The sequence below is a fragment of the Nannobrachium achirus genome (assembly GCF_963921795.1).
Source record: "Nannobrachium achirus genome assembly, chromosome: 22".
In the NCBI taxonomy this organism is placed as follows: Eukaryota; Metazoa; Chordata; class Actinopteri; order Myctophiformes; family Myctophidae; genus Nannobrachium; species Nannobrachium achirus.
In genome coordinates this window covers 24,461,802-24,483,142 of record NC_137829.1, presented here as the reverse complement: position 1 = coordinate 24,483,142, position 21,341 = coordinate 24,461,802, and the positions used below count along the sequence as shown (strand labels likewise).

At 44.4% G+C, this 21,341-nt stretch overlaps 1 protein-coding gene across 1 annotated transcript in view; it reads left to right on the top strand.

The window, feature by feature from the left end:
• LOC308307368 (glycerol-3-phosphate dehydrogenase, mitochondrial-like) overlaps positions 1-21,341 on the top strand; it is a gene marked incomplete at both ends in the record, with an annotated part of 49,537 nt that overhangs the window by 14,772 nt on the left and 13,424 nt on the right. Inside the window, 6 exons of the mRNA XM_080752603.1 lie at positions 4,984-5,148; positions 6,228-6,372; positions 7,245-7,438; positions 12,238-12,372; positions 18,422-18,597; positions 21,172-21,303. Coding sequence (XP_080608729.1) covers positions 4,984-5,148; positions 6,228-6,372; positions 7,245-7,438; positions 12,238-12,372; positions 18,422-18,597; positions 21,172-21,303 — 947 coding nt within the window. The remainder of the gene's footprint in view (positions 1-4,983; positions 5,149-6,227; positions 6,373-7,244; positions 7,439-12,237; positions 12,373-18,421; positions 18,598-21,171; positions 21,304-21,341) is intronic.

Sequence of the window (21,341 nt, the reverse complement as noted above, 5' to 3'; positions counted from 1 at the left end):
GTTATTATAGCCTTGCTGTGCAATTCATTCATAAATCCCGGGCCCATGATCTGACTAATCCTGGAATTCCTGACATTTAACATAGTGATAATGCTCCTGCACGCTGCCCGGTGCCAATCTGTGACACATTCACAACAGAGAGCTTTGAATCATGGGGTCAAAGGTCACTGTGAGCCTCAGCAATCACTGAAGGATCACGCACTGCCTACTGGTGCCTGGCCGCTCATGAGCATAATGTGTGTGTGTGTGTGTGTGTGTGTGTGTGTGTGTGTGTGTGTGTGTGTGTGTGTGTGTGTGTGTGTGTGTGTGTGTGTGTGTGTGTGTGTGTGTGTGTGTGTGTGTGTGTGTGTGTGGTGTGCACGTACAGCACCAACAGCACAAGTTTGGCAACCACACACTCTAATGGTCACATTCACCCTACAGAGATGAAGAAGTGAATTCCATGGTCTCCCTAATACATCATGGCAGGGTGCATACTCTTGTATGTAATTCATTCTAAAATGTGGCCTTTAAATCTGTTGTTTTCTTGCTTTTTTCACATTTGTTTGCAATTTATTTATTTATTTCCTTAGTGGCAGAATGGCTTCCAGCATGTGGTAGCATTAAGCAGAGCCCACCAGCTAGCTAACTAGCTCGCCTCAAGTCGCTCAAATGTAAAATAAATCAGGGCACAAAAGACCCTGCTCATTCCTGCAAAGTAGCAACATTCTCCCCAGCCAACAATGAGGACTTGAACTTCCCTGGCAATAACAAATAGAAAGAAAGTCATCCGAGACACCAACATTAAAAGTGATTAATCATCTCTATTCTCTCTTCACTTTGAACCAAGGGATTGTCCAGCAATAAATCTTCACAGATGTACATAAGGATCACTTCCTAATGAAACTGGGCTTTGTTCATTTGTCACCTTTTAGACCCTTTCATTTAAATTACAAAACTTGCGACCTTGTGACTCTGAATATAGATCTCTGGTATTTTAAAGCCGAGGAGGGATTAATCCATAAATCTTGAATCCAGATTCCTCTGTTCATTAAAAGGATTCCGGATCTTCAGCTTCACAAGTAGACCAGTCACTGTCTAGACTAGAGCTTTCTCTCTATTCACATTGATGTATTGAAAAGTAAAGCTGGGAGGACTGGGAACAGTTATTTTCAATCACCTATCTATAATCTGAAAATTCAAGAAATCTATGTATGTATGTCAGAATGTCTGACTGTTGTTCGTATATCTCGAGAACCGCTCATCCTATCGACCACACTTGGCTGTTCTAAGTATTGCTGAGGGCCCAAGGGAGTACAGTTTGGAGAGTGAACTCCATCGGATGAGCGGTTCTTGAGAACACTGCAAGCAGCATTCCAAGGGCAGAGCATTCGGACCCTTTCCGAATGGGCATGAGTTCTGAGCCTTTAAGAGACTATTCCTGCCAGAACCGTACACCGATACACACGTACTGAGAACTACTCATCTAATGAGTGCTTGCATGAGTTCTGAGCGGCCACGTGCTCTAAACATTCGGCCTGTACCTAGTGGGCACGTGTTCCAAATGGTCACGACAGGCACTGCATGAGTCATTATGTACTGTATGTGTACATAGCAGTTTCCCTTTAAAAAAGTGACAAATTATTGATTAATCTTCAATGATAGTGAAGTAATGTGTGAAGCTGAGCACTTCCTGTTGAAATTGGGCTTTGTTCATTTGTCACTTTTTTTGTCAAAATATTTATTTGCATTTTTTTCTTTTTTTTTGGACAAACACAACACAACAAAGCAATATGACAGCACAAAATCCAACACTACAATTATGTCTATATATATATATATTAAACCTGGGCCGTTATCGTGCTGCGTTAACGTGAGACTCTTGTCGGCGGTAAAAAAAAAATATCGTCGTTAATCGCGGATCAAAGTTGGGTCTGGGAGCTGCATGCGCAATGACATCACACACAGGACACGCTGCTTTGTTTTGTTAGATGCAGTCAACATGTTGTCTAGGCAGAGGCGTTCTAAATTCTGGCTGTACATTTCACAACAATGTGCCTGTTAATGTCACACTGTCATTGGCTGCACCTGTGTGCTGTGCTAGTTTTGATAATGAGACGTCAGCTTTACCTATATTCAGTTGTTATTACTCAAACTCACTGCATGGACAGACATGTCTCCCCGTTCTGTCTCCGAGCTAGAGTGCCCTAAAAGGGTTTTCCAGCCGCCTCCTCCTACCACGTTCTGACTGTCGTGATCATTGCCGTCACAAAACAAGCTGTATGTTTAAAGTGCTCCATGTTGTTAAATGCTCCCCTTAGTCCCCTATAAATCACTTGTGCAACTTTGCAAGAAGTGCAGCAGCAGCTCCGACCACAAGGAAGCACAAAGTAGCAAAGTAGCCTACACTGTAAAAAACTAAACTAAAAAAAATTAATCGTTGCCCACCTCTAATATATATATATATATATATATATATATATATATAAATGCGACAAATCTCTGTCTGTTTGTTTGTTTGTTTGTTTGTTTGTAATCCGCGTATCTCGAGAACCGTTCATCCCACCGGCTTCAGATTCGGCACGCGCGTTCCCCGCCGCCGCGCGGAGTGCAGTGCCGGGCCTCGACCCGACCCGACTCGCGGTTTTCCGAAACCGGCGCGAAACGTTCGGAATCTCCTTATGCAGAGCTGATTGTTGACATCAGACTGTTCCGGAGGAAATCGGCGCAAGCGCTGACTCATTGTGAGCTGATTGTTGACATCAGACTGTTCCGGAGGAAATCGGCGCAAGCGCTGACTCATTGTGACATCACTTCATAAAAGGCTCTGACATCACGTACGCCACATGAGTCAACAAAAAATCTCTGTGAATGTGTATGTATGTATGTAATCCGCGTATCTCGAGAACCGTTCTTCCCACCGGCACGCGCGTCTGACATCAGAGTTTTCAGCAACCGGTACTGTGTGTGCACCTGTTTCGAATGATATCAACGCACTTAATGCGAAATATTCACGTGCTTTCAGACTCTTCAATGCAGAGGTATCCATAGATACAGCATACTAGTATCTCACCAATGCAGAGAAGTATCTCACCAAGGCAGAGATATTAGTAGTAAAATGACGACATCTAGTGGTCAACCTCAGAGGAGCGCAAAAATAAAACCTGAGGAGAATTCCAGCCTCGAACCAGAAGCCAGCTATTCTCTGTTCCCCCGTGCAACGCTCCACGCCACAGACCCCGACGGAGCGGCGCGGTATTGGGCGGCGATGACCCCCGTGAGTCGCCACCGAGGCGAGCGCTAGCGAAGCCGAGTTGCCGCGACGAGCGGTGGGAACGCCGCACAATCCCACTCAGCCGCGTTACCGAGTTATGTGCCGTTATGGACAGAATAGTAAATATTCAGTCCCTCACTATCAACGTCTACCCCACTGCATGTCTACCCCACTATCCACGTCATAGATAAATGCACAAAAAAGGAGTCACATCATCCGTTCATTAGCTCAGTCAGTAGAGCACGGATGCAATAAACCCACGGCTTGGGTTCGATTCCCCTGAGGGGAATAATATTCAAGGCGAGAGATATCGGCGCATGCGTACTTCAAAGTAGATACTCCTCCGTGGATACACTGTGGATACTATCTGCGTTCAAACGTCTGAAAAAGGGTGATAAAGTCCGGTTGAATGCGAAGATACCAGTCGAAGCGGGTGGTGTGTGCAGAGATCTCCATATAAACGGGTCCTATGACAACAGGTATATTGGGGTTTGCATTAAAGGGTGGGGCATTCATGGGGTCTGCTCCAAAAAATAAAAATAAAATAAAAGAAACAAAGACAAACATAAGACAAGCAACAAAGCGTGGGACTGGGAGGATGACTTGAATGATGCAGATTTAAGCAGGCTGCGTATTCAGCTTAAAGAAGAAACAAACAAAAAGCGACAGAGATCTCATATATGGGCATAAAATGGACGCAGATAAACAGATATCTCCATATATGGCATATATGGGCATAAAATGGACGCAGAATCACAAAGATCTCCATATACGGGCATAAAGGGACACAGACAGACAGATACAGAGATCTCCATATATGGGCATAAAATGGACGCAAATAGACAGATATCTCCATATATGGGCATATATGGGCATAAAATGGACCCAGAACTATATCTGCAGTGATCTCCATAATGTTATATACATAAAATGGACGCCGACATAAAATGGACGCAAATAGACAGATATCTCCATATATGGGCATATATGGGCATAAAATGGACCCAGAACTATATCTGTCTGCAGTGATCTCCATATATGTTATATACATAAAATGGACGCCGACAGATAGATACAGATATCTCCATATATGGGCATAAATGGACACAGGCAAACAGATGGTCAAAACGGGTCCTATGACAACAGGTATAATGGGGTTTGCATTAAAGGGCGGGGCATTCATTCCCTATTTACATCGTTCCCGAGTTGGCCAGGTCGCTGACTAGACGCTGGGCCGCCCGGCAGCTTCTAGTATATAAAATAAGGGCACAAATTACAAAATCTGTAATTTGCTACCGTAGCAAATTACAGTTTTTTAATTCCCTACCCCCCACCCCCACATGCACACAGTGCTTACCCAGTCCCTTCAATGCACATTCCCACATGCCATCATCCTCTACCTTCTCCTGAGGAACCCCACCCCCTTACCCTTACCCCCCTCTCCTCCATTCCCATGCAGCGTACAGGAGAGGGGAGGGGAGGTGGTCTTAGTAGAAGAGGGGAGGGGGCACCGAGCCCCCACCCACCCCCCACCCCCGTGCACAGCTCGGGCCAAAGGGCCACTGTGGCTTTAAGTGCGCTTGCTCCTTGTGTGGCCGGAGCAGCCATCCCGCTGATGTAAAGTGACAGGGACAGATGTGACATATCGGTTCCGACACACTTCCATACCACCAGTCACAGGCTCGGGGTGACTCACATCCCCCTGCTCTGGTCCTGTCCCCCCGCTGCAGGACAACACAACGACGCTCGAATGAACCTCGCCATCGCCCTCACTGCTGCCAGGTATGGGGCTGCCATAGCCAATTACACTGAAGTGGTGCACCTACTGAAGAGGGCAGACTCTCAGACGGGGACCGAGCGGGTCTGCGGAGCGCGCTGCAGGGACGTGATCACAGGTAAAAGCCCCCTTCATCTCCCTCCTCTTCCCCCGTCTCTCTGTTCCCTCTCGATTCTTCGGCCCCCCTCACAACGGGGGGTCCCTCCCCGCACCTCCAAAGGCAGCGCTGTTAATCAGTGCTATTTTGCACATAGTCATAGCACATCTAATGCAGGGGGCTTTTAATATTTTATAAGCATTTTATGGCATAGTGGGCTGCTTCAGATCTGGGTAGGGAGGGACATAAGATGGAATTAGCGTACTCCAAATGGCCTTACTTACCTTTTAAATGTCATGCATAGGGGTGGCTTTGGAGGAATAGAGCAGTTAGGAGAGAGAGACAGTATTCTGAGACATTTCATGAATAACCAAGATTTGAAGATCTCAATACACGACTGCCCCCTGATGTTTTTAGAGATGGTACTAGTGTGCTCTTTGAGGGGATGTCGCACTTTTCATTATTTGGGAGGGAGGCCTCATAAGAAGAAGGGGCTTAGACTGTCAGAATAAATGGAAAAGCACTTCTATTGTATGTTCATTGTCTTTTTTTCTTTTTTTTTACCTCGTTTTCTTTATCCGCCCGGAAAATGTGGGCCGCAAGTTCATGCGGATAAAAATAAATAAAAAATCTGACAAACTTGCTTCAATTTCTTTCCTCTCCCTCTGCCCCCACGCTGACAGTGTCACCAAAGTCAAATTAGGACGGGTAGTCCATCATTCAGCTCGTTGTCAAAACAGATCATTTACTAGCCTTGTGCTACCTTTCGATATGCATCCCCATTATATAACATTAGCTCGTCAACATCAAGCATCACATTAACAAACATTGCCCCTCCACACTCTCAAAAGACTCCCTCAGTCACTGGCTCCCGGGCTGCTCTGTGACACAAAGAGGCGAGAGGGAAATTAGGTATGTCTGTTTCCTATTAATTACAATCCTGGGAAGTCTCCCATGGACACACTCAAGCCACTCTATTACGGTAGAGAGAGAGAGAGAGAGAGAGAGAAGGAGGGGTGTTCGCTGATAAATTAATAATCCAGCTTGTCACCAGCTACAGATGAATAGCCCCTGGTGATTGATGCTGTTTTCTTTCATAGGGCAGGAATTTGATGTCAGAGCCAAATGTGTTATCAATGCCACGGGACCTTTTACGGACGTGCTGCGGAAAATGGATGATCAGACGAACCCCAACATCTGTCAGCCCAGTGCCGGGGTGCACATCGTCATTCCGGGCTATTACAGGTAACTAACGATGGCCCCCTACGTCTCTGTCACTGCCCCCCCCCCCCACACACACACACATCACCTGCTTCTCCTTAGCGCTGCTGCCTGATCAATTCATTAGCCAGCGGCAGTAGAGACTCTCCAGACCCAGGCAACAGTTTAGGGCACAACAACCAGGCAGGTCCTGGCTGGTCCAACTGTCTCCCCCCATATGACTCGCTCTGAGCAGGTGCGAGCAGCACTGCAGTGCCGAGAGCCTCCGTTGATGCTGTCTTTTCTTCCTGCCATTTGGTCTCTTGTTGGGTTAGATTCGGGCAGGGATTCAGATCCACTAAGTCAGGCAATCATCTGGTACAGTAGGCATTATGTCATTTTTACCTACAGCGCTACATCCAGGTTTTTAAACATCACTAGCCTGACTTCCCCGTGGCAGAGGGTGCAAATGGACTTTCTGATTGGATTCCACACTGCCTCCACTAGATCTGGGGTTTCTACTTTCACGTTGATTCTTGTTATTTGTGTTCACAGGGGTGGGGGCGGGGGGCTGTTGCACGACTCTAGCCCCCCCAGCCCAACTTCTCTCCCCCCTCTGCTTTTCCTGTGTTAAATTGAGTCAGCGCCCTGTGCATGTGTTTTAAACAGGACAATATGTGCACTCCGGGCCAAGGCTAGGGGAGCGGTGTCTAGAATTGAAACCAGCAGAATTAATCTCCTGGAAACAGCGCTGACAGGAGCCTGATTATGGGGTGTCCCCCCCACCAGCCAGCCTGCTCATGTCCCCCCCCCCCACCTCCCTCCCTCCCCCCCATCGGCAGACCAAAGGTTAATGCAGTCTTCTTGTTTGCTCCCCTCCGCTCCCCTTGCACCCTCCCACACATACACACCTATAGCCCCGACAACATGGGGCTGCTGGACCCGGCCACTAGCGACGGGCGGGTCATCTTCTTCCTGCCCTGGGAGAGGATGACCATCGCCGGGACCACGGACACGCCCACGGAGATCACGCCACACCCCATCCCCTCGGAAGAGGACATCGACTTCATCCTCACTGAGGTCCGCAACTACCTCAGTCCAGATGTGGAAGGTGGCGACCACACTTACACACACATTTACAGTACTTAAGCGCGCGCACACACACACACACACACACACACACACACACACACAGGCACGTGCACACATATACATCAAAGGGGGCTTGAGCCCCTGCCCTTTTATCTGTCTGTAAAAGTGCCCTCTCCAGACCATGAATGCAGTTTTTACTATGGTGAAAGAAATGCAGGCAGCATTCAAGAGAATTGCCTTGTCCAAACTCTCCTGAACTTGAATGCTTCATCTTATGTTGAAAGAATTGGCCATTTGCACATTTGCGGTATTCACTTGATTATGCTTAGTTTTGTGTGATATCACGCACCGAAAATAGCCGACCTCCAAGCTCACAACGCCTCGCTCTGTGACGTTTTGTGAGCTTGGAGGTCTGCTATTTTCAATATTTCCACCAAAAGAAATTTTGAATTTTTTAGAACATTTAAAAATGTCAGCCCCTGCCCCTCTAACATTCTCTGCACGTCCCTGCACACACACACAAACACAATGAATCATTTAACAACATTAACCTTCATGTCCCTATTTTGAGAACACCCCCCCCCCCCCCCCCCAAAAAAAAACTGGCAGAATACAAGATCATGTGTTATGAGCTTGTAGATCATTTTTGTCATACAACATAGTATTAAGCTCTTAAGTGGTTAAGTGTTTAATGACTGTATAGACCCTCACCCATGTGGGAAAATATCTAGATAGACAAGTATCCATCCGTTCCTTTACCTTATACGGGAGGGAGACTGTCATGTTCCATGTAGTCCATCTTGTGAGGGGTTATAGAGGGACAGGCAATGATGCTTAGGGTACAGCTAACCTCACTAATGTCAACAGAGCATTTCTCACCGGCAGCGATGAAGGAAAAGAAAGAAATGAGTAATCGCTGCACGCCTACACTTACGGCACACGTTTGAATCGGGCCTAATTCATAACGGCCATTTACAACGATAAATATACGTCCAGAAAACAGCCGCCAAACACCCCCCCCCCTCCTCTCCCTCTCCCCCCCCCCCCCCCCCCCCCCCCCTTCTCTGATTTACAAATAGCTGATGGAGCAAGCAGCTGACATAAATAAATGAGCTAATCTGATGGCTGTGTAGGACTTCTACCAGATATTAATTCATCAGGAGGCCACAGAGTGCAGACAGATACAAATTCCTGTTTTAATTATGTATGGGAGGCACACAGCATCCAGGAGACACTGCCACCACTACTGCTATTCCTCTGAGGAACTTCATGAGCCCCGCTATCCCCCTGTCCTGCCCCCTCGCCCCATCTTTTTGTTTTCCTGTAGACACAACACATCGCATCGTCCCTTCTGTTCTCCCCAAACACTTAAGACAAAATAGACATCCCCCCTCAACTCCCACCCGTTCAAACCAGTCTGTTCACATGAGACATTTGTTAAGGAACAAGTGGATGGGAGGGAAGGGGGGGGAAAAAACTTTACAACATTAAATTATATTGTTTTCGATTTGCAATCTTTATGAGGCCATCCTGGAGCCTCTTTGATGTATTTTCTTCCCTCTTGGAGAGCCTCCAATGGCCTTGGCGACTGGCAGGCTTATCAAAACCCGGGGAGGCTTTATTGAATGAGTGACCAGTGGGTATCTAAACAGAATGCAGGGCTATTGATTTTTGGAGAAGTGGTCTAATTGTTTCTGGTAGACAAGGGCTTGTCCCGATTATTTGATTGATTAGCTTGATACCGGTCTGCCTCCGCGTCCGCCTCCCCTGGCCAGTTAATAGCACTGTAATCCCAATACGCCGTCTTATTTCTAATCCATCATCATTATCATGGCTGTACTCAGCACAAGATTAGTCCATAAGGGTTTTCTACATTCCTTAATATTAGCTCTGTGTTCTATATGCTAAAAGGGGGAGGGGGGAGGGAAGAAACTAAGATGACATAGTCTATCTGAAATGTACTGTGCAGAACATGGAAAAGAGATAGAAAGAAAATGATTGTGTGTATGTTTGTGAGAGATGGAAAAGAGATAGAAAGAACATGATTGCGTGTATGTTTGTGAGAGATGGAAAAGAGATAGAAAGAAAGTGATATTGCGTGTATGTTTGTGAGAGATATGGACAGATAGCTGGACAAGGACATAAAACTAGACAGGGTGTAACAATAGTGAGTGTCGCGGCTCCCATGTCGATCTCGGACTTGTGGCCAGTCTGTGATGTTGGTAATCTATGACTCCATATTTGGGCAAGGTTTCAGCCTGATTATGACATTTAAATTAAATATTTTAAAGAAATTATAAAACATATGTGCGTGAACTTGTGAAGGTAATTCCTTGGCCAACTGGAAGCGTGCACAAGACATTAGCCACTGATCCGTCCAGCGGTTTGCAAGATTGGCCCCAGGACAGACAGACAGACAGACAGACAGACATTTGTAGTACAGAGCCATACTGTAAAATCAGAGTGAGAAAGAGGGGAAAGGGAAGTGAGAGAGCAAGAGAGGGAGAATGCGTGCGCGTGTGTGCGTGTGTGTGTGTGTGTGTGTGTGTGTGTGTGTGTGTGTGTGTGTGTGTGTGTGTGTGTGTGTGTGCGTGCGCGTGTGTGTGTGTGTGTGTACACGCATGTGTGCGCGCAATGTGTGCGATGTGCGTGCATGTGTGTCACAGCAGCTCTCCAGCTCAGAGCTCAGACCAGTGCGGGGGGCTCCAGGGCGTTGAGGTGACATGTGGCGTATGTCTGGGCGAGACCCTGGTAAAGTCCTAGGGTCACTAAAGTGAGCAGTGAGGCCCTGCAGCCCTGAGAGAGAGAGAGAGAGATATGAGGAGGGGAGTGGGAGAAGAGGAGCAGGAGGAGGGAGACAGAAGTGAGAAATGATGGAGCGAGAAGCCGGACAGGGGGACTCTGCCATCGCTACTCCGTCCTTGCCTGTGGTCCTTTGTGCCCGGACCGGTGTCTTCACTCATCCGTCTGAGGAGGGGGCCGGGGCGCTTTTGGGTCATGGGGGTGGTGGTTGTCACGTTGCATGGCAGTAACACCTCTGAAGACCCGGTGGCCCAGCAAATGGACAGCCAGTATCTCCTCCAGTCCTCCCCTTAAGGGAGAGGGGTCGCCGTCGCTTCTCACAGTGACACCAGCATCTCACACGCACAGTGCACGCTCAGGCGCACATGCATGCATGCATGCATGCACGCGTGCGTGCACACACACACACACACACACACACACACACACACACACACACAGAGTAAAATAATCAGTGTTCGTTTAACTCCAACAGTGTACAAATGGAACTAAATGGATCAACTCCGAGTGTACAACTGGAACCAAATGGACTCTTTGGTTCCATTCGTACACTCTCAGAGTTAAATGGACACTGAGGATTCTACAGTGCACTGCATCTGCACTGCTGCGCTCAGCTCTAGTCTCTGTCACCACTGTGTGTCTATGAGTGTGACCGGGGCTGGTGCGTGTTTTAAAGACTGGGCTCTTTTTGTTCATGGACTCTCTTTTTCTTGTTCTTTGTGATGGAATCTTTCCACAGTGCACCACAGTGTCATTCCCCGATCGTGAGTCAGCCGAACAAAGGAGCCATCAGTTGACTGTGTTTTTGGAATCAAAGAATGGAAAAACCATTTCTTTCCCCCTGAATATTTTCTGTCTTAGAAAATCCTATATTCCTCGTCACATAGCACTGAGTCACCCAGAGAACGTGTCTTTCCTTTGTTCATTGTAATAATTTCATTTAAAAATATGTATTGTTGTACAGTATGTAGGCTATGTATTGTATATTTAATTAGTATCCTAAAAGTTCAGGAGGACTGCAGAAAAGGGGAGCCCATCTAACGATTAAGTCATAAAAATATCCATTATCACAGGGGTTCCCAAATGTTTTTATTAAAAAAGAAAAAAGAAATAAATCCTGATTTATTTACTTTACCTTTATGAAAATCTTTTCATATATATATTTTCATATTTAAACAGGTCTGTGGCCCAAAATGGGAAACACTGCATTATCAGGTTTCCCAAGGTTAATGCGGCTCAAGAGACATTGTTTATCATGCATAACTGTGTACAGCCACAAATGGGCATTGTCTTCATTCATGCGCGTTTTATTGCCCATGCGAGGCCTTTCACTCCACAGCTACTAAACTGTCATAAATGTTTAAAAAATGCCCTTTGGTAATGAGTTTGTCATTGTTTTATTCAGAAATATCAACCGCCCCATTACAGTGGCAGGTATTTTTCAATCGATACACTACAGCATATAAATATTTAATTATTTATATGTCACTAATGTTAAAAATCACACTCATGTGAACTGAGCGGTGGTGTGTGTGTGTGTGTGTGTGTGTGTGTGTGTGTGTGTGTGTGTGTGTGTGTGTGTGTGTGTGTGTGTGTGTGTGTGTGTGTGTGTGTGTGTGTGTGTGTGTGTGTGCAACAGCGCCCCTCCCTTAACATGTGTGGTCAGAAAAGGTTACTGCAGGCTACAGACAGACAGACAGACACGGAGACAGACAGACAGACAGACCCACACACACGGCCACGTATAGGAGCGTTGTGACCACCGCTCAAAAAACAACTGGAGTGCAGAACAGAGACAGCTGCAACTCCTGTTTTTTCTGGGTCTTGTAATGAAATAGAGACAAGAAATAGACATCTTGGGTTTGTTTCTCATGTATGTGTGCGTATGTTTGCACACATGCATTTGAGAGAGATTGTGTGTGCGCGTGTGTGAGAGCGAGCAGCTCCTGCACCCACCCGGTTGTGTGTGCATTTTCTCACATGGACGCGTGTCCCTGTTGTCTGTGTGTGGTGCAGTGAGACGAGGAGACGTTTTGGCAGCCTGGAGTGGCATCCGTCCCCTGGTCACAGACCCCAACTCCAAGGACACCCAGTCTATCTGCAGGGGCCACATTGTCAACATCAGTGACAGTGGACTGGTTACCATCGCCGGTTAGTCCGCTCATTGTTTCACATTTCATTTCACACGCACACACACAATTATGTTTTATCAACTGACTTCCCTTTAAATCCCCTATATCCCATTAATGGTGTTGAACGAGCAGCATAATATTATACAAAGGCTTCATTTGGATGCTAGTGCTTTTGTGTGCCTCTGTTACAAATCCCTGTCCTGAAAATGACTTCTATGAACCACTGTCTAGTTGTGTTAAAAAAAAATAAAAAATAAAACACTTTCAACCTGTCATCCCTATTTTGGGGATGTCATTGTCTCTGCCAGTTCAGACAGCCAAAGGCCGGAGAGTATGTTTTCAATCCTCTCCGTCCGTGTGTCCGTTTGGCCATGTGTTTGTCTTTGAACAGCTAATCTCGGGCACCGTTGGGCCGATCCTCATGAAACTTTGCACCCATACTCACAGGAGGCCAAGGAAGATTCTTGCTTAACCATTTTTTCCCTCTCCTACAGGTTTGTTGTTGGAGCTGCATTGGGAACTCCTTATATGATATATTAAAAAAAGGATTCAGTGTGCGACACCTTTGTACAATGAAGTTTAATTCAGGCTAATGGAAAATGGAGGATTATGGCTCTGGTATCTCAAACTCAGACAAGCTTGCTGGGGTTTAGTCCAGTCAGATCACAGCTCATTTGTATACAGCCTCTCATAGCAAATTGAGGGCTCTGCTAATTCACCCACCATTGTTGGTCCTGCGAACAATTAGTAGCACAGACAGTGTTGCCATGTACGATTATTAATGTATTTGTACGATAATTTTACCCCCTGTACGATGTACGATCAATAATTCACAATAATTTAGCTATATCACAAAAAAGTGGGTGAATTTACCAAATTCCCTGACAGCTGATTCAGCATCCAGTTTGGCTTCTCAAAATAAGTCAGGAAATCAGGAAATCTGACCCTAGATCTGTACTTGGAGGCATTAAAAAAAAACACTGGTCGCGTCTTTACAATCCAGTTCCAGGTGTTTATTTGTGTAAGGTCCAGGAAGTTGCCTGCCTCCATGCAGCATATGTGATGTGTTTTGTCACGTAGGAGTCTCAAACAAGGTTGTTTCTTACAATACATACGCTTTTTGTGTGTGAAATTACACATTTACACGTGTGACTGATTTCTCTTTATTGGCTGTGTACGATAGTTTTCTTTCAAATATAATTTTAAGCCTCCAGTACAATAATTCATTTCCCATCTGGCAACACTGAGCACAGACCACGTGTCTGTGGTTTATAAACACATGGTTCTTAGTTTGATACCAGTGCTTAGAAAATGTTCATCTAAATCCTATGAGCTTAAAAATTAAGTTGTCACTAACATCTTTCATTCCTCTGTAGCTCAAGAGATGTGTCAGTAGTTCATAAGCACCAGGTTTAGGGTTTACTGCTGAGGAAAATGTTTCACTCTCCATCCAAAATCAAAAGTGCTTAATTCTCATTTGTGTCTTCCACGACTCTGTGGCTCATGAGATTTGACAGTTGTTTGTAAACAGAAGGTTTGTGCTCTTTATAATATTTTCACCTTGCATCTAAATTCTGAAAGGTTAAGTATTTTGTTCTCACAAGATTAACTTGTGTGTCAAGGGTTTATAAGGTTTAGGGTTAAAAAGTCCTGAAGAACATTTTTCACTCTTCGTCTAAATTCTAAAATGTGGGTTAAATATTACATTCTCAGTTTCATCTAAAATAAAGATTTACCGGGACTAAGATTTAAACCCTCAACCTCTTACTTGTGAAACCTCAACTTTACTCATGTGCCACCAGGCCTTTCACTCTAACAAATTGTTGGAGGTAATATTTGACGTTTAAGAGAGAGGTGGCAGGTCAAAATGAGAAAATCCACAGCAAACACCTCTCCCCCTGACAGAATGACTGAATCCACTCTCATCATGACACGGGTCCATGCTCAAGTTCTCTCAGCCCTATGTTCCCTCAATGTTAACCAATATCCCTAACCCTAACCCAAACCCAAACTCTAATAGGGTCGAGGGAACATAGCCATGATCCTGTATATACTTTCGGGCAGAAATCTTTATTTCTGTATACTTTCTTTAGTAATTAGTGCAGCGGCGGCGGACCGTACACGCAGACTACGCATGCTGCGTAGGGCCCCGCCGACCAAAAAGGCCCCCCACCGCCCCCTCCTCAGCAGAAAAGAACTACTGCTGCATGGTTAATCGTTTTCAAACCGAAATCGCAATGCGAAATCCCGCGATTAATTTTAATTTTTGAAATCCCTTCATAATTGACTAAGGAATGATCAAATCAAACTGTGGTGACTTTCTTTGCTTCCGAGCATCCACACCGCTGAAAGTGAAAGTGAATTTGGCACAGTGGCCACTGTGCAGGACTCTGCCAGTGCGTGGGAACTAGGGGTGCTGCAGGTGTTCCAGCACCCCATGGGGAAGTTTTCATTTTTTTATTTAAATAAGAAAAGAACAAATCAAACATAGCAAAAATACGTTGCCTGTTGTTGTCGTTTTTTATTTATTCATTTATATATATATTTGTATTTATATATATATATTTCCATTATAAAATGGATTAAAAAATTATAAAAAATATTAGGCCTATTATTTTTCAAACATAGCAAAAATACGATGCCTGTTGTTGTCGTTTTTTATTTATTCATTTATATATATATATTTTATATATATATATTTCCATTATAAAATGGATTAAAAAATGAAAAAAAATATTAGGCCTATTATTTTTGGAAGGCCCCATAGCAGAATCACGCTTAGGGCCCCCATGGGCCCAGAAACGGCTCTGAATTAGTGCCCTACTTCGTCATCCTATGTCACACAAAAGTAGCAAAAAATGCGTCTCAGTGCGACAAGTTTTGAGCTTGTAGATTTGCTATTTTAGCATATTTTTTTTTATTGGAAAATGTATTTAATTTCAAATGCATTTAGTTATACTTATGTTAATTTTATGAACTTAAATACAAATAGGCCTACAAAAGATTAACATTTGAATACTAGTCATTAAGCTACTAATATAGATACTATATCAGTATTCCGATATTAACCTGCGGGCCGCTTTAAATGAAAGTGGGGACGCATGTGGCACCCAGCCCGCCACTTGCTCATGTATGATCTAAATTCTAAAAGTTGGGTTAAGTATTACATTCTCAGTTACATATGCCATGCCTGTGTAGCTCAAATGATAAACCTAGGGTTTATTAACCAGATGTTGAGGGTTCAAATCTCCTGAAGAACATTTTCACAGTCTAACTGTATACTGAAGGTCAGCAGTTCAAAGCCCCCAAAGAACATTTTCACTGTTCATCTAAATTCTAAAATGTGGGATAAGTATAACATTCCCAATACTATCATGTATGTCTGGGTGGCTGAAGAGATGAATCCAGGGTTTGTAAACTGAAGGTCGGTGGTTCAAAGCTCCAAAAGAACATTTTCACGTTCGTCTAAATTCTAAAATGTGGGATAAGTATAACATTCCCAATTGTATCTTCCAAGTCAGCATGGCTCAAACGTTAGATCTGTGACTCGTAAACTAAAGGTCCCTGGTTCAAAACTCAAACACAACTCAACCTCCTAAAAAAGCAAATAAAACAAAACAAAACAAAACCGAAACAATACAAACTAAATAAAATCTGAGCAAATCAAATTGGTGATTAACAATAACACATGTCAATTAAAATATGAAAGAAATCCTTAAAAATAAATAAAAAATCCCCCAAAAACATGTATAAAAAACAATTTGCTTAATTTATTAGACTCCTCCCTCTCCTACCGGAGCTAAAAGCGGGCGTGAGAATGGAGGCCGGCTGTCTCGATGGCCCCTGGCATAAAAACGCAGAAAATGGAGACCTGCCATGACCAAGATTCAAACCCACAACCTCCAGCTTATGAGGCCTATGCTTTGCTCTTGCACCACTAGGACCTTCACATTAATTAGAATTCGGAGGTTATATTTAAAGTTAAAGGGAGACGTGACAGGTCAAAAGATGAAACTCCACAGTAAACACCTCTACCCCTGACAGAATGACTGATCAATGTTCATTATGACATTTAGGTAATTGTAAAAAAAATGTTTACTCTGAGTCTAAACCCAGATTTACACTTTAAAAACACAATTTATTACGGTTTAAATATAGAGACAAAGGCAAATTACTGATGGGTCCATTATGACACCACTGAGATTAAGTTTATTGTTTAAAACTATGTTGAAATTTCTCTTTCATATATATGTCACGGTTTGTTAGAGAAACAGGACGGTCGAGAAACGGAGCACTCGTCGTGCAGCACGGGGCGGAACGGAGCCGCTCGATTGTCCACGACATTGCAAGCGGCGCGCAGGCCAGCGGACCTTGGTCCTGCTCTTCGCCCCCGAGCACCGCAGGTGCGAGTGGCCGCGAAGAGCGGGCCAGGGCCGCGCGGCCGGCGGAGCGCCGCGCGAGTTACGAAGCCGTGGTGAATGCAATCGTTATATTTATGCCCAGGCCGTAAGGCCTGGGCAAGCCCACGATAAACGCCCTGTCCAAGTGACTACAATGGAGCTAATGGCTAAGCTAGGCTAGGCTAGGCTAGGCTAGTAAATAAAGTCGCAAATAGAGTCGCAAACGAGTGACGTCAGCGCCTTCACTAGTGAATGGCTGTCGTCGCCACCTGGTGGTGATTGGTGTGTGGTGAACGACAAAACAAGCGCTCTTACATAGAACGTCCTGAGTTACCCAAACATCCGGTAACATATATACTCTTTCAATGACAGCAAACAGATCTTTGTTTCAAAAATGTTTTTTTCTTAAGCACAGCATAAAAGTATACACTTCAAAACAAACATTTCTAAATGTACATATGGGGTGATTTCTCATAACTGTTTACAACCACGGCTGCTTTACATAACCAAGAGTGTACTGTACATTCAAAACCAAATAAAGTAAAGCAAACAGATCTTTAATGCCAACAAAATTCATGTCCATTATTTGCATATCTTATAGCCCTTTGTTCGTTTTACAAGACCAAAACTAGCAGAACCAAGACTGCGACCCTGGCTCAGAGTTCAGTTAAGAGGAATGAGTGGATGTGTGTAAAACAGTGGTCCTCAAGTGGGGTCCAGGGGACCCTCATGGTTCCTTGAGGGGGTTCTAAATTGCCCTTACAGGTTCATGACTCTGAGAGTGTACAAAATGGAACCAAATCCATCTGTAGTTGTCTCCGCCAGGCAGAGAAAGACATGGCAAGACTATGTTTTGCACCCTGGTCGTTCGTGCGCGCGTCCTTCCGTCTGTGGACACCAGTTGGCCGATTTGTGGTACACAGTATCTCTATAGTCATTAAACAAAACCTTTCTTTCCGATTGGCTACATGGTACAGCATAATCAATGCCTCAAATCATGAACACAGCAATTTCCGTGAAATTTTGCATGCACATTCCCACTAGGCTGAGAAAGAAATTCCACTTGACAATTTTCAAATCAGCCTCATGGTGGCGCTACAACAGGCTGATTTGTGTTTTTACCTATAACTCCATCATAAGTGTAAAACTTTGTAAGTGTACTCCCTAGAGTCCAAAGAAAATCATTTTTTTCATCTGCCTTTTATAGTGCCACCAGGAGGCTGACTTATGTAAAACAATTATTTTGATATTACGCCTTCAAATTCTATCCAAATTTCACGCAAATCGGTACACGTGATCTCTATAGTCATGTGATCGAGACAGATCTAGATTCACATCTAAAGTTTGCAGGAGTGGCATGTTTTGAACAAAATGCTGCAAATCATGAATGCAGCGTCTGCTTGCGGTGAAAACCTACTCGTATAAATTTGTCAAAACATCACACAAATTGATACATATTATCTCTAGTCAAGTGATCAAGACAAATGCGTCCGATTTTTCATATTCCATCCTTATTGGCATATTCTGAACCTTACTTTTTCTAGTTACAAGTGAAGTTATTAAAAAACTTTAAAAAAATAGCGAATAAATCGGTTCTTGTAGATTGGCTGTATTTGCTATTCTTTAAATATGGATTAGGGGTTAATATGACTTTGCTGAATGCTGCAGGAGGTAAATGGACCACCTATCGCTCCATGGCAGAGCAGACATTGGATGCTGCTGTGAAGGCCCATGGTCTGACTCCGGGCCCCAGTAGGACATCGGGTCTCCTGCTAGAAGGGGCAAAAGACTGGACACCGACCATGTACATCCGACTGGTGCAGGACTACGGTCTGGAGGTGGAGGTGGGTAGAGAGTGTTATTGTCTCTGCCATGCAGGCCGAAGGAATGGCAGAGACTATGTTTTCACCCCTATCCGTCCATGTGTCTGTGTGTGTGTGTGTGTGTGTGTGTGTGTGTGTGTGTGTGTGTGTGTGTGTGTGTGTGTGTGTGTGTGTGTGTGTGTGTGTGTGTGTGTGTGTGTGTGTGTGTGTGTGGGCGGGCGGGCGGGCGGGCGGGCGGGCGTGCGTGTGTGTTCATCCGTCTGTTTGTGGACAGCTAATCTCCGGCACCGTTGGACTGATCGGTGTGAAACTGCGCACACACAGTCCCTGGAGGCCCGAGCTGAACCTCTGGCCCACCCAAATGTTTCACAATGTCTTGTTATCGTGCCACCAGGAGCCCGATTTTTGCAACACACATCTTGGAGCAGTGCTAACCGCTCCTACACCTGCTTCGTCTGTTTGTATGTATGCACGTATCTATGTCCCACATGTGGCTCATTGGCCAAGCTTCGCGGGATGCTGGATAAAAAGCACCGCTCACTTCACACTAGGTGTGATTTTTTTTATTGCTCCTGCAGATTTTGTACAAACATCACACCAATCGGTACACATTATCTTCATGGTCATGTGATCAAGATGGATCTGTCCGATTTGTTATATTCCATCCTGATTGGCTAAGATTGGCTTCCAAAGTTTGCAGGAGTGGCCCATTTTATCCTGAATGCCACGTCTTATTGTCGTGAACCTTTGCATGCACATTCCCACAATGCCAAGGAAGAAATGCATACAATTTTCAAATGTTCATGGTGGCGCTATAACGGATCGATTCAGATCGTCCTCTTCCCTGAGCCAGGCCTAAGCCTGAACGCATACCAAAAGAATGTTACAAACAAAACATAAACTTAGAGAATAAAATTTACATGAATTGAAAAATAAAACCGCTTTGTCTGTCCGAAAATGCCAAAAACAATAAGCTAATCTAATATAATTTCCAGTCTAATTGTTGTCATTTAGTAGATGAGCACTCCTTCTAATGGCATGTATTCCATTACTCATTCTAACCACTACATTTTTAATCTGAGTAGACCAAGACAGTGTTTTGTCAATATAGTGACACCCAACAATTTAACTTCTTTAACCTGCTATAGTAGCACCCTGCAAAGAGCCCACCATTTATTTATTTATTTTAACATTCAACTTCAGCTTATTTTCAGTGATCCATTCAGAAAAAACAGATTTCATTCTTGTTGAAGCATCTTATGAACATGTTCAATGCTCTCTGACGATGCATAAATCTCCATAACTGCATTTTTCAATATATATGGCATGTCATTTACAAAAATAGAGTAGAGAAGTGGGCCAAGGCAACTTCCCTGAGGAATTCCACACGGAAGTGACATGGTGACGCAATTACAAGCTACAACAGCCCTCTTCACGTTTTGGCCTTTAACTCTTGAACCATAGGTTGTACATCTTTCCCCCCTGGATTCCTTGGATCATGATGCAAGCAATAGGCCCTGTTTGTGCCAGATTACATTTTCTGTCATAGTGAGTTTTCTTCAAAACACAATTTTTGTTAGTACTATTTTGACCAGAACTAACACAGATCGGTACACATTATCTCTGGGGTCATGAGATCAAGATATATAAGTTAGATTTTTCAGATCACATTCCAAGTGGCTTTTGGAAAATTGTCTATTCGCATTGATATGTGACGTGTTGTTGAGCTTGTAGATAGGCTATTTTTGACACTTAAAACATGCCTAAAACAGGGACACCAGGGTTAAAGTGGTTAAATTAGCAGTAATAACATGATTCACAAGTCATCACAACCAATGATTTGACATGTAGAAATAGAATCACTTGGCATTTGCATATGTATAGGGCCCAGGTCAAGGTTCTCTTTATTGCTACATTGGTTTGTTGTGCTATTCTTAGTAAAAACTGGTTGAAAGGAAAGGTAATAATGACATCAGGACCCTGACATCCAAATGATGGGACAAGTGTTGGCTGGTGAGTGAATTAGCGTGTTGATAGCTAAGAGGATCCGCTCGAGTGCTAACAGAGGCTGCTGTCACCGTGTGCTTCCTCCAAGTCCTCCTGACAATACATATATCACACAGGACAGTCCATGCCATGTCAGCCTTCAAATGAACTGTAAAATGACCTGCAGATGACAAGCGTAGTTTCAGCCCGCTGCACATTGGTGTGAATGAGTTTTAACCCTTAGTTGGCAAGAAAGGGGAGAATAAAGCATATAATCTATGATCCCAATGTTTACGGAATGTTTAAAAAGGTCAATATGCTGATATTTTTGACAGTGCTTGACCTTTTGTGGAAAAAAGTAACAAAACCATTGGAATTGAAATAACTTCTTTGTTTAGCTCTGGCACAGAATGTATCGTAGACAAAGCATGCTGTCTCTGCTCAGCATCTCCCCATGAGTGACTTGACTGTTAATCCGTGGTATTGATCTAATATCAAAAGGTGCTATTTAAATGCAGCGTAACTCCCTGGGAGCCATGATCTGTCAGTGGGCTCCGGAGTCTGGCTGAATAGCTAATGCCTGTTGGGTCTCTCTCTCTCTGTGTCCAGGTGGCCCAACATCTGGCCTCTACCTACGGAGGCAGGGCCTACCAAGTAGCCAAGATGGCCCACGTGACCGGGAAGCGGTGGCCCATCGTTGGCAAGCGCCTGGCGTCAGAATTCCCTTACATCGAGAGCGAGGTCGGCAGTGTCAATCATGGGATATTATGTGAGTGATC